The sequence below is a fragment of the Pelodiscus sinensis genome, chromosome 10 (assembly GCF_049634645.1).
Source record: "Pelodiscus sinensis isolate JC-2024 chromosome 10, ASM4963464v1, whole genome shotgun sequence".
Taxonomy (NCBI): Eukaryota; Metazoa; Chordata; order Testudines; family Trionychidae; genus Pelodiscus; species Pelodiscus sinensis.
In genome coordinates this window covers 4,864,553-4,878,559 of record NC_134720.1, presented here as the reverse complement: position 1 = coordinate 4,878,559, position 14,007 = coordinate 4,864,553, and the positions used below count along the sequence as shown (strand labels likewise).

The following is a 14,007-nucleotide window of genomic DNA, read 5'->3' as shown; positions in this document are numbered from 1 at the left end:
GAAACAGACACGTAGACACAGGAGACCACCACACTAACAACCACAGCCTAAGCTGGATAAAAATCAGTCGAGATCTGAACACTCACCTCATCTTCAAGGTCTGAAACTGTTGTAAGAGGAGAGCCAGTTGCTGCTGCTGCTGGGATGAGAGGGCTGCTTTTTGCTGCTGTGCCAGTACTTGTGCATACTGTTGTCTTTAAAAGAGAAGCAGAGAGCCATTGGAATTTGTTCACTGTGTCTAACTAGATAACATCCAGGTCATGGAAGTCCTACATCATCCAGTCTAATTCCCAGAAATCCAAAAAAACAAACTATTTCTCTGTACTCACATGGATTCCTGAAGGACACCACAAAATGGGATCTGGGAAGAACTAGGTTATAGACACAGTGAACTGGCCTAGACTGGCACAACAAAATTCCCTGCCTCACCTCCAACCACCAATTTGACTCTTCCTTTCCAATTTGCAATTTTAAGCTTGGTGCTTTCTGCACTTTCCCCAAAATTGATATAAAGTTCATTTATATGCTGACCTACTTTTGTAACTGTCCAGCTAGTCAAGCCCACATTCCCATTACAGCTACAGACCTCTTGACATTAGCAATCCTAGATGAAGAGCCATTATTCAAAGGTCATGAAAATGGAATACACCTTTATGCACAATTGCAAAAAGCTACCCAGTCTTTAATTACTTTCTTTACTCTAACCTTCTGCCATACAAGTTGTTAGAAATGGGTCAGACCCCAGAGACGCCAATTCCCATTTCACTGTGCAAAAACTGGTATCAAGCTACAGTCTTCAGAGGAAACTGATCAGGGGAAACCTGGGGGGCTCCTGGTCACATGACACACACCCTACTCCAAGAAAGGCTGGGAAAGCCCCCTGCACCCAGGCCTTGCCTTCTGTGGTCCTGCCTCTCTCTCACCCCCTTCCCACCTCTGCTCCATTCCCACCCCACCTCTTTCCCCAAACAAGGTGGCGCAGGGGACTAGTGGGACTTGCACACCACCACCCAGAATTTTCCTCCTACGCTTACCAGCAGCGGCACTGACTGCCACTGCACTCTTTTTCTCTCTGGCAAGTGCAGGGGTGGTCCAGTCCTGTCCCCACCCTGGGCACAGCAAAGCAGCAGGGCCAGCTTGCTCCTCTTCTCCTGCCACTGCCAGTGAGTATGGTGAGAGTGACCCCTGCGGGAGGCACCAAGTGCCTTTTTCCCCAGTAAACCTGCCCACAATGTTTGGGTTCATTGTGGCCCTCGTACATTCCTTCACACCCCACCCGTCTTTGATAGTTCCCCGCATCTCCAAGAAACGAGTCGACAGAGGAAAAGATGGTTCTACACTAGGTTTTCTATTTGCCTCAAAACATCTAAGAGGTTCTGTTCTACTTGACTCCAAATCCCCAAGACAGTTTGCAAGGAGGATCAGGATTCTTTCTGATAAATAGATACACACATAGCAATTCTTATCTACCTATAGCACATGACTAGAGTAAGTAGCACTTAAGGTATACAAGACAGTGAAGTGTGCCTGGGGTAGCTAGCTCTAGGTTTAAGGTTACTGCAGTTGGAGTTGCAGCATTCTCAGTTCTACTGCCTAGAGAAGGAATCAATGTGCCGAATCTGAACCCGAACAATTACAACTGCAGAGCAGAACACAGCCACTAGCAGATCTCTGTGACTACTGATCTTACTGTATTAAAAACTGCTGGTACTGGAGGTGCTGCATTTGGTACAGGGCCGTAAGTTCTTGTTGTCTAGTTAGTCGCTCCTGGTCCATCTCGCCCTGTGTTTGGAAATAAACCACTTATTAACAGTGTGAATATTTACAACTTTTAATATTGCTCTCAACAGGTAATGCAAAGAAGGACAAATAGCACATCCAGCAGCATGTAAACATCAGAAAGTATTTTAAAACAAAACTCCTGACCATCCAAAAAATACACGCTGTCAATGAAATAGGCAGAGATGCACAGCTTTTATAAGCTATTGGGACTATGCCCTAATGCCTCAACATAACAAAGCATGTAAGTAGAAGTTTAAAATTAAGTGAAAACAGTGACCAACTTCACTCCCTTTCCTTTCCCGAGCTGCTGTTTCCCAGAGGGTTGCAAACTTGATACCGAAAGCACGTGAACTTCTAATAGCAAGGATTTATGACATTACTCAGAAAATAACATTTCTCATTTAAAAAATCATTGTTTGACTTGTGATGACGGTCGAATGCTTACCAGCTGTGGAGGTGGTGCTGGACCTGGAGAGAAGGGGACCCTGCCCCACATTTTCATGATGTCTCCAAGTGGCTGGAAGCTCTCATCACACGCTCGCTTTACTAACAGGGACATAGTGAAATACCCAGCCTGGAACCACTCTGTCATCTCCTGGTTACTGAAGGGACCTGTAATATTACCCACCAATACATAAAGACAGAAAAGTCAAGTTCATTGTGTAGGGAACCAAGTGCATGGAACTCAAAAATAGAGACAATATCTAAATGTCAGTGGCTCCCACCTTCAAATTCCCCTTGCTCTACTGCCATGAATTATTTATGGGACTGCACATATATTCCAGATCCTAGGTCTGTTCCTTGAAATAATAGTTAATTCAGCAGTTCTGACAAAGACAAACTGTATGATTTATACGGTGTGCATGTTGTACACCATTTTTCTGTATAATTTATACACTTCAGGATAATACTTTAGGAACAAGCAAGGTGGATGGGAAGAAAAGATGTCTGTCTTGTACTTCTTGATCTCTGAAGGTATTTTGTAAAATATTTATATATTTAGTTCCGTAACAGAACTAGGGATGTTAAAAGCTAACTGGTAAGCATCACCCTTAATCAGTGAGGCTTACCAATTATGATTAACTGATGGGGGGCTGCTCCAGACATCCAGGGCCCATGACAGGGACACAACTCCAGCTTACCCCTGTTTAATCTCTTAACTTGTTCAAGTTTCAACTGGTTAATTAAACAGGATTTTACATCCCTAGTCAGAACTCCCTTAAATCTCAAGGCTGTTTTATTTTTTTTCCAAGTAAAATTACATAAAAAGACAGGACCTCACCCCCTGAAAGCTGCACTTCGCCCATTTCCACCCTAATATATGCACTGCATTGAACATACAATGCTAATACAGTCTTTCAAAAAAAATCTCATAAATCCTTTAAAGATGGCCAACATCAAAATACTCAGAGAAACACACTTGACAAAAGGTAATTTCCAATGGGAAGAGAGAATAGAGGATTAGCAAGAATCCCGCAAGGAGATATCTTCAGAGAAGCAGAATTATCAACTAGGTAATTTCCCCCTCTGTGAAGGATGCTCTCTACTGCAGAACAAGTAGCATGAAGGGCACCCCAGAAGAAAAATACATGAAGAGCTAGACAGTGTCCGCTTTTAGAGGCCAAATCCAAAAAACAATTAATTATCCTTAATGGGCCAGCTCATCACCAGATTCTTAAAGTCCCCCATCGCCACCAAATCTTGGGCTTAGGATGATTTTGTTAGTTGTTTAAAAAAAGCCTCATCCACTTCATCCACCTGGGTAGGTGGCCTGTAGCAGACTCGTAGCATGGCATCACCTTTGTTTTTAATCCCTTTTAGCCTAACCCAGAGACTCTCAACACTTCCGTCTCCTATGTCCATCTCCACCTCACTCCAAGTGTGTTCATTTTTAATGTATAAGGCAACACCTCCTCCCTTTTTCCCCTGTCTATCCTTCCTAGGTGGCAAGCAACGTTCAAATATCACCTTGATTTGCAATCCACACCATTATTGTGGATCTCACCAGTCTACATACCTTTAGAAATGGGGAAACTCTTCCCATTTTGAGGTAGAACTCAGGAAGTTGGCATTTTTAGAAAATATATTCACTCTTACGCTTTGTGTACAAACTCTCTACCCCCGGGATTGGTATTTTATTTTATGTATAGAGTCAAGCACAAATTAAGATAGATTGAGGAGGTTCTACCATATTAGCAAATGTAAAGGAAAAAGGAATATTAAAAAGCTCCCCTATACAAAGAAACTTCACAGATGTGTTTCCTACCCCTAGAAGTATGCATGCAAGCAAGGCCTCTGATGTTGGTCCAGGCACAGAACCACTCTTTGAAAATCTACCCAAAGTAGAAAGTTTGCAAAACTGCACACATTAAATTAGGTGAACTACTTACTTAGGTATTAAACCAAACTTTAGAGAATAAACTAATGGCTTTTTCAGTATAATCTTGACCAGGTGGAACTGCTAGATATACAAGACCCAAGAAAGGATTTGCACATAAAAATGTGTTTCTCCCTCTCTACACCTTTACATACTGATAGCTTGTACAGTAAGATGTTCATAGCAGTGAGTGGGATCTGTAAAAGGAAGGATTAACTAAATAACTGTGCACGTACTGCAAACCTCTAAGAAGGTTATTGAGATGCCTTTGGTCTAACTATTGACAAATGCTTAGTGACACGGAATGGAATCTCTAATTCGTAACATCTAAACTGTATGAAGACCAAGCTGCTGCCTTGCATTTCCTTGTATGATAGTTGACTATCTGTCTCCACAAAATATCTGCTTCACATCTGCACCCGTGTCAAATATGCAAAAACAAGTGCCACCTAACTTAAGATGCAAATCTTAATTCGTCTGTCTAATGAGGTTTTTGATGACATCTTCTCAACAGTCTACCCAAGCAGTCCAACATTACTACTGTTGTACTTAGCTGTAACATACAGTATCCTGATTTGAACTGATTGTTTCATTAAACTTTATCAGATCAAAACACTGTGGCTGTGACAGCCATCTTGGAACCAAAACTGAATGAGACTGAAAGATAGAAAGGGAACAGAAATCTTTAATGTCCTTGTCAATACGGACACACTGGAGAGTTTGCTCACTTAATACTAGCATGTCCTGGGGCTGCATTAAGAAGCTTCCTATTGACCAGGATGTAGATAACTTTTGAATCAAGTCAGCTATTTTCACTGGTATTTCATTGGAAATTAAGACATCATCTTCGGCTGTGTCCAGAGTTACCCTCAGGTGTTGTGTCTTCAGTATTGGGAGTAGATAGCTCTTCTCTACATTGACCAAAAACCCATGGTATTGCAAGTAAATCATGGTGGTTTAGTGGCCTGTATGAACTCTTTTCTTCAATAGGCCTCAGATGCATACAACAGGCAAATGCCTATTTCCAATTCCCAAGGGAATGGCCCCAGGCTCCTTATTTTGGTAACAACTTGAAACATCACAAGATAGCTGACATACTGGTAAGTGGAATGACACCCCCAAATGAGTTACGGGCTGGTGTGCTGAAAGTCCACTGAGGTCAGTAAGTTTCTTGCAGTGATAGCTTCAATGAACTTTTGTTTCCATCTAATATTTTGATCACTAGAGTGCAGCTCTCACACCCCCATTTCTCTTTTGGGAAATAAGAACATACCCCTACATTTCTTGCTTAATGGTATTTTTTCTACATCTTCAATACACCAATGATTGGAAACGTCTTAATTTGCTTTCAGGAGCTTGTTTGGGGACACTGACGCCAGGAATATTACAAATCTATCTTTCAGGTGTCACATCAAGTCTACTGAATATCCTCTAATATTGACATGTTTATAGATTTTCAGTTCCATGGTATCAAAGAAGTCTGATTAGCTACTGACATGTAAGATGACTATTTTTAAGATTTGGTCTAACTTACAGAAGCGTCTAATGAGTCACAAGGCAATCTATAGGGCACGGGATGCACTACGTAAAGGAACAGCTCTTTAAATCTTTTTCACAAGAGCTGCAAAATCCCTGCACAAATGGCTCGTCTCCTCTCTATAAAGGTGCATTTTTTAGGTTGAATAAATCTATTGTAAACTTCTCTTAGCAGTTCTGTGAAGCAAAAGAGGAAGTGGAAAGGGCACAGACCTACCCTGAATTTCTCCTTGTGGATCTTTGTAGTACCACTTCTGCATGGACTCATGGAGTAATGGCATGGAGGAACCCTTTGCTCGGTGCTCTTGAAGTTTTGCAGCTAGTCTCTCATCATCCAACGCACTGTCCTGCAGATATGCCACCATTTTCTCTGCCTGCTGCAATAAGAGAGAGCAAGAAACACGTTAGAAAATACTGCATTACAATAGTTCACTCACGGTGGCATTCAATGCAACTAAGAGCATGGTGTCAATCACAAACTTGTACAGCACCTAGACAATGGTCAAATGTGCTGCAGAATCTATAGTTAGAGCTAGGCAAGGCAGTATAACCCGGACTAATGAACTCAAAACCTGCATCTGGTGGGCTACAAGATGGTTAACAGATTAAATAACTGCACCTATAATAATTTACTCCCCATGTCTTCAACAACTCCTTCCCAGTCTCTCCAGAGGCTTTGAAACACGGAAGTCTCACAATAACCTTTTAAGTTAGATATTGTGCCCATTTGACATATGGATACAATCAGTGCTCAACAATCGCAGTGAAAATCAGTCGCCAGCCCCGCACCATGCATTCACAAGACCCACACTGCGCATGCGCGGACCACCGGTGAACGGGGTGACTAGTGGAAATCTACTCGCCACGGGCAAGTAGATAAGCATATTTGTCGAGCCCTGGATACAATGATGCAAATACTGAATCTATTTGCTCAAGGAATCTCACACTATCAATGGCAAAGTCAGTGAATAGAACACAGAAATGGCTGTAATATGGGAGAAGCCTCATCTACTACTAATTGCTCCAAGACTATCTTCTCATTTCTTCAGCTGTTACAGAATGCAGTTTACACATGAGGAGGAAAATGTGCACATCTGAAACTTTTTCTTACTTTTTAAAATGCTCTACCACATGACCTGGGCATACAGAAAGTTTACTTAGTACTTGAAGGCTATGACACTTTGGTTAATTCATGATGTATTACTAAATGGAATCCCTAGTAACAGATGATTTTAGCACCAGAGGGTTACACATTGCCAAATTTATGACTTGACTTATGACATTTGCTAAAGAAATAAATTGTTACCCAAATTCCACAGGAAGAACATAAGAAAAGGAGCTACATGCTTTGATTCTCTCTCAACATAATAATTATAGTCTGAATACGAAAGGACTTGACAAACTATTGTACACAAACGTCTTAGGGGGGTACCATGTTTGTCTGTAACTTTAAAAACAAGCAGTCCTGTGGCACTTTAGAGACTAACAAATATATCATGAGCTTTTATGGGTAAAACCTACTTTGCCAGATGAGTTGAAGTGGAAAATATAGAATCCAGAATATAAATTACAGCAAAAGCAGTTACTCAAATTGTACGCCCAGTATTAAAGATCCTAATTGAGTCAGGTTGGATGTATCCTATTCTGAGCATGCCAGGTATAAATGCCAATATCAAAGGCAGGGGAATTTTGCCTTTGCGGTGTGTTAACCAGTTAATATCCTTATTTAAGCCTAAGTTGAGTGTCAAATCTGTAAATTAATTCCAGTCTCCCTCTGTAATTGGGTGATAAAATTCTTTTGTAGAAGAATGGCTACTTTTAATTCCATTTTTCAATGTCCAAAAAGGTTAAAATGTTCCCCTAAAGCCATGGTGCCCATCATGTTAGCCACTAGCTACACATGGCTATGTGGCCAGTTGACTGGCTTTCACTACAGCAGTAGCCACTATAGTAGCTACTGCTTCAGAACTGGTTAAACACGATGGTCCTACAGATTAAGGTATATTACCATTCCTGAGGCCTGATTTGTGTCTGTTACTGCTTTGTCACAGAGACTGTTCAATTCGGCCAACACACAGAGGGGTATTGCTGCCACTTGACGGCATCGTTGCAGGGTGATCACTGTGCTGCAGGTACAGAACCGGCCAGCAGCAGGCCCAGCTCCTAAGTGAGGGTGAGGGGCAGAGGAGCACGCAGGGCTCCATGCACTGCTCTTGGCCTGAGCACTAGCTTCTCACTCCCATTGCCTAGAATCTACTGCTGCTTGCTTCTGAGATGCAGCATGGTCTGTGGGAACAGGACAGGCAGGAAGCTGCCTTAGTACCCCTGCTGCATCACTGACAGAGCGCTGCTTGAGGCAAGCCTCTCCTACCCCAATTCTGACCCACCTCCAAAGCAGCAGCACTCATCCTCAGCCCCACCTCAGAAACCACACTTAAGTCCAATTATGGTCAATCATGGGCATCAATAATTTTCTTCAAATGAGTTATAAGAAAAAACAGTTTGAAAACCAGTGCATTAGAGGATGTGGAGTTGCATGAGCCCCCAATGTCGTAGCTTATGTGGTTAGGTCCTGTGATGGTGTGTCTTTTATAGATATGCGAACAGATTTGGCAACAGGGTTTGTTGCCAGGGCAAGTTCCTGAGTGAGTCTATTTGTGATGTGGTGTATGGCTGCAGGTAAATATTTTATTAAGGTTGGCGGGGGATGGGAAGGGGTTCTGGAGGTGAGCATTAGCCTATCTCCCCAAAGGCTGACAGTGAGGGGCTGTTTTCCAGGATAGATTGTAGGTTGTCAATGAATCTCTGGAGGGGGCCCAAGCTGGGGGCCCTAAGTGATGAACAGTGGTTGTCTTTTATTTTCCTTGTTGGGCCTGTTTGAAGTAAGTAACTTCTGGGTACTTCTCTGGCTCTGTTAATCTGTTTCTTCACTTCCCCAGGTGGGTATTTAAGTTATTGTATACAAAGGACTTGACAAGTTATATTCTCCTATTTTTAGTTGTTCTAAGCCATCAGAAAGTGCTCATTCATTCAGTTTCCTTATATTGTCTGGTATTTGGTAAACACAGAAGGAATTTTAAAAATTAGAGAAATTCTACCTGCTCTACACTTGAAACCCTCTTCTTGATCTGGATCAACATATCTGAAAGTTTTCCTATATGATTTCTAAAATGTTCCATCACATGACCTGAATATTCAGAAGTTCAACTTGCTACTTGAAGGTTATAATAATAGGGTTAACTGATGATATATTATTGAATAGAATGCCTAGTAACACATTATACTGCTAAGAGAAGATTACTGATTGCCAAATTTATAACTTAACTTATGACACTTGCTAATTGTTACCTGAACTTTACTGGAAACAAAAAGTACCATAGGGCATCTCAAATATTAAGAACCTGAACTACATGCTTTGATTCTCTCTCAAAATAATGACTATAAGGAAGGAAGTAGCCTGAGTATGAAAGGACTTGACAAACTATTATACACAAGGACTTTACAAGTTATATTCCTTTATTTTATAGGCCTAAGCTATCAAGAACTGCTCATTCTTTTAGTGTTCTTCCACTGTTCAACATTCAGTAAACAAAGGAGGAATTTTTTAAAATTAGAGAAAAATTCTACCTGCTCTAAGTGTTTGAGACCCTCTTCATCATCTGGATCAGCTGGAATGTTGCCCATGCCTGGAGCAGCTGAGACTGATGTTTGAACTGGCTTTAGGGCAGGATTTGTATTGGCAACAGGTGGACAAAGATGAACAGGGGAAGCTGTAACTGGAGGACTCTGTGGCAAAGGTTGAACAGCATGAGCCAGATCTAGAGAAAGAATTAAAAGTGGACCATGAAATTCCTCTGACACGTACAACACAGACAGATCATATGAAAATGGCTCTCACAAAATTAAATGTTTGAGAAAGATCACAAAGTCACCTGCGAGCACCAAAATAAAGATCACCCAGTCGATTTAATAAAAATTGGAAACACTTTCAGCAACCTGGTTACCAAATCTAATTTTCTGCTCCAAATGCCTACTTTTGTGGTCTCTCTGAAGACAAATCTAGCCACCACTTTCTCCCAGGGATACCACCCAAAGGTTGTATGCATCTAAGTATATTACCTTCTCCTCTATTGGGCACTGTGGATGGCAGTGTGTTCTCAGTTTGATTTTCTTTGTCTTCCATTTTTTCGGTTAGTTCTGAAACACACTCTTCCTTTCTCTCAAATAGGCTGGCCTGTAGTGGTTCTTGTGGCTGGAGTTTTGATGGAGTACCTGACCTGGCAGACGGTGAAGATGCTCTGACTGCTTCCTCTGCTGCCTCTGTAACATTTGAAGTTTTTAGGTTATTTTAAGACTTTGAAATCTAAGAACACAGTATATTACGGATACCCAGAGAAATCATTCTTACCTGCTGTTATTGTATCTCTTTTATCTCCCTCCCTCTTGGCTGCCTTTTCAAGATCTTTGACTTCTTCACCATGGTCCCCTTCAGCGTCAGAATGTTCATCCTCTTCTTCTACAGGTCGGAAATCCATTTCCTGTTCCTCAGGGATTGGCTCCTTCTGAACCTTCTATAGACACAAACACACACAACTTTACAGACTGCTTTCCACAACAGGAAATCTATTCACATCTACAAATAAGGTTCTTACCTTTAATGAGAGAAAAGCCCCAGATGAGTCAAATGTTCCCATTTCTTCTTCTGCATCTTCCAAGCACCATTCAGGGAGACTGTCCCTATCATCCTCCATACTGCCACACCGCATTCGTCGGTAACCCCGCTCATCATCCCGATCTCGGAAATCAAATTCAAACCTCCGCCGTCCCATAGGTTCTCGCCAGCCTGCAGAACGAGGGCCGTCTAAAGGGGGGAAAGTAACTTTACAAGACAGTCCCCGGGACAAAAACTTATTTGAAAGGGTGATAAGGAAGGGGGAAAGAGGACAAATAGTGACAAAAATTCAGACCACCACTACAGGGTACAAATCACCTGTCAATGGGCATTTTAAAGAAAAAGAGCAGCCAGTGTTCTTAAGACTACTTCCCCTTATATCAGAGGGGTAGCAGTGTTAGTCTGGATCTGCAAAAGTGACAAGGAGTCCGGTAGCATAATCTTTCATGGGCATCTGATGAAGTGGGTCTTTGCCCATGAATGCTTATGCTCCAATACATTCCGTTAGTCTATAATGTGCTACAGGACTCCTTGTCGCTTTCCCTTATAGACTCCCAAATCTGAAATCAGTTACTGTTAAAAAACAGCCTAAAAAGAAGTTGTAGGTCATAAAACAGCCAAAACACCAAAATGACACCTATAAAATCAGACATGATTTGATTCAGTGGGACAACTGCATTAGGAATCAGTGACTGATATATTTAAGAATGAAGGAGGTAGGGGCAAGAAGCTTTCATTGTATCTACTGCTCTTCTTTTTTTTTTTCCTTTTTAAACACAAAGTCAAAAACTTTCACCACATCAGTTTTTTGGAATGAAGCTTTCTGTGGTTTTTTTCCCCATCGGGAGGGAGGTATGGAGGGTGTGTGTGTGTGTGGTGCGCGGACTTCTACTGACCTAAATTCCCTAATAGTTTTGAGTCATGGAATAGTGAAACCTGACATGCTAGTCTGCAGGATGAGGGGAAACGGGGGGGAAAAAAGATACCTTTTGAATCCTATCTTATTTCTGAGCATATTCGGGGGTATTCTGTTAAAATCCAGCAAAGCCCCCTATTCCCCCTCTCTGTGTAGTTGATCAGAACCTCACAGCAGCTGTTGCTGGAACAAATTCAGTTGGGAACTAAGCTGGAGAACTCAGTCCCCCAACTGTTTTCGCTTCAATGACATATCAATTTTAAAAACTGCCAACTTAAGAGCTAATATTAAGCAAAATCTGATTCTTTATTTTCAATTAACAAATCCAGGAAATGTAATGCTAACAATAGACAGCAAAAATTAAGTGGAACTTCTAAAATTACATTTTGAACAAGGAAATGTAAAGGTGCCAATCTGGTCTTATTTTTCTTCTTAAATATATAGTTTAATGTCTTCAAAACATATATTAAATGGGTCATGTAACCAATATTCTGACTGCAAACCTTACAGTACTGATATGCAATAGTATTATTTCTGCACCGAAGTAAAAAAGTTCTTTAAAACTTAAAGCCTCCTTCCTCAGAACCTTTCAAAACAGGCAACAACAGGAAGGTATTAAAAATGTTTTCAGGGCCTGTCACCTACTAAGAGGAAAACGCAAACATGATTGTGGTGATCTGATCTGAAAGGTCAGTGTGGCCTCTTAACTCTCCCACTTCCATGTCAGGAAATTTGGCAATTTCATCTCAAATCCTAGAAGATTTTACAAATACATAGCATTCTAAGAACAACGGGTTTCACACCTATCGACTATATATGACTGGATTATAATTTCATAAAGTCCATTTGTTCTTTATAAGAATAATCAGTTGGTACTAGATGAGTGCGCACCAAGAGTACAAGACTATCATGGGTAACACCTCACATCTGATCGTCATGAGGTGCTGTTTTAACAGTTGTAATTATAACTGAATGGCACAACAAAGCTGCAGTATGTCTGAGGAAAGGACAGGATGAATTATTTTTACCATGACAAGCAAACTCTTTCTCCTTCACCCACGTAACAGAAATCATCTGATGATATGCTAGTCTAACCCCAGGCCCACTGCTAAGTGTTAAAACAAAAGGATAGCAGTTTGAAAGGAATGGGAAACGGAGGGGGGGAGAAGCATGTGTACTAACTGCAAGAATGACTTATACCCTACAGTAACTGTCATTCTTTGAGATGCTGTCAGCAACATGGATACCATTAGAGGTGCACGTGTGTTTCATGTGATCAAGACTGGATTTTTATTTATATATATATATATTTTTAAATAACATCCACTGGAGTCACACAGTTCATGTGCCTCCTCAAGCTCTTATATGAGGGCATTAAAAGGGCAAAGCAGTCATGATCCTCTCAGTTCTCTCTCAACTGAAAGCCCATGGCAGTTGAAGACACTAAATAGCAGGGATGGAAGGTAAGCTGTGGGATACAGTGCTGACAAATCAATTGTGTCAGTTTTCTCCCAATGCCAAATACAGTTTTGTAAAGCAACATGTAAGTTGGATTGATTCAGGAAAACTTCTGAAACTATTTTAGGGATGCATCACAGAAGAGGTCTCAGCACATTGTCCCTATAGAATGTTCTACAGGGAGGATCACGCATGAGCACCTGAAGATCACTGACTGTTCTGACCAAAGTGATGGCCATTAGGAAGACTTTTCAGAGATCTGCTCACTCAGAGTGGCTCTAAGAGTACGTATGTAAGTATGAGGTAGATCTTCAAGCAACTTCACTACAATGAAGTGAGACAAGTCCCCATATGATTAAGAGGCAAGTGAAAAGCTGAAATTACTGTGACTTTGATAGATCTGAGAGAGACCTGCCTTCTTGATGACTGTTAGGTCATCAATTATCTTAAATATAAAGGAGTGGGCTGAGTCTAGATCATTTTGGACTGCCAATTTTGAGAACCTCTTTGACGTGAAGCAATATGTTCTTCTGATAAATGTTTTCTTAATTTGAAATCAAACTTTCTGAAACTTTAGGAAGGAGTCTGTCCTTGGTGCTTAGCAAACAGCCACAAAGTCAGGTCAGTGATTTCAGGTCTTGGCGAAGTATATATGACTAAGTCTGTGGCCTAGGAGCTGAATGAACAACTATAGTAGCTCTGAGCCAGATCTGCCAGAATGACTACAGCTTTGTTTCTTGATTCTGGAAGCCACTTCAGGAATCAAGGGGAACAGTGGTAAGGCCTACACCAAGCTCTCTTTCCTGAGGTACTGATCCTGGGTTCAGGCCTGCCCTAGAGCAAAAGTTCCAGCATTTCAGGTTGTCTGAAGTGCCAAACAGGAGCTTATTGGCAGTAAGGTCAGCATGGCCCTGGTGGCATGCTGAATAAATTATGTCTTGGTCAACCCAATAGCATTCATGCCTGTGCAGGGTCAGTGCCCTGTGGTGAGGTTTTCCTGGGTTCTCTCTGAAGTAACTTGTGATGGTAGTGGGGACCTCTCTGCTCAAAGCCAGAGAAAATGCACAGACTGGAAATGCTAACCAGGAAGAGCAATTCTCAAATGGTGATGCTGAGAGATGAGGGCGCTGCTCTGGTTTCAGTGCCCAGTGCTACTTTCATACTAATTTCTCCTCCACTCTACTGATGTGAGGAAGTGGGGTTTGCCCACAAACCTCATGATACTAGCTCGCTCTCTCTCTCACACGCACGCGCTACTCTCTAAAA

The 14,007-nt window shown here is 41.5% G+C and overlaps 2 protein-coding genes across 9 annotated transcripts in view; one reads left to right on the top strand and one right to left on the bottom strand.

Annotated features, from left to right (window-relative positions):
* GIGYF2 (GRB10 interacting GYF protein 2) overlaps positions 1 to 14,007 on the bottom strand; it is a 128,326-nt gene that overhangs the window by 32,263 nt on the left and 82,056 nt on the right. For all 8 annotated transcript variants that reach the window (XR_012906183.1, XM_006123679.3, XM_075937383.1 and 5 more), the window contains 8 exons: positions 10,348 to 10,556; positions 10,104 to 10,266; positions 9,815 to 10,015; positions 9,323 to 9,513; positions 5,913 to 6,072; positions 2,228 to 2,394; positions 1,691 to 1,782; positions 87 to 194 (listed from right to left, as the gene is read on the bottom strand). Coding sequence is in view for 7 of the 8 variants with exons in the window: in XM_006123679.3 (XP_006123741.2) it covers positions 87 to 194; positions 1,691 to 1,782; positions 2,228 to 2,394; positions 5,913 to 6,072; positions 9,323 to 9,513; positions 9,815 to 10,015; positions 10,104 to 10,266; positions 10,348 to 10,556 (1,291 nt within the window). In the remaining variant the exon portion in view is untranslated. The remainder of the gene's footprint in view (positions 1 to 86; positions 195 to 1,690; positions 1,783 to 2,227; positions 2,395 to 5,912; positions 6,073 to 9,322; positions 9,514 to 9,814; positions 10,016 to 10,103; positions 10,267 to 10,347; positions 10,557 to 14,007) is intronic.
* KCNJ13 (potassium inwardly rectifying channel subfamily J member 13) overlaps positions 1 to 14,007 on the top strand; it is a 34,339-nt gene that overhangs the window by 219 nt on the left and 20,113 nt on the right. The window contains exon 2 of the mRNA XM_025184983.2: positions 1,851 to 2,023. Coding sequence (XP_025040768.2) covers positions 2,002 to 2,023 — 22 coding nt within the window. The 5' untranslated portion in view covers positions 1,851 to 2,001. The remainder of the gene's footprint in view (positions 1 to 1,850; positions 2,024 to 14,007) is intronic.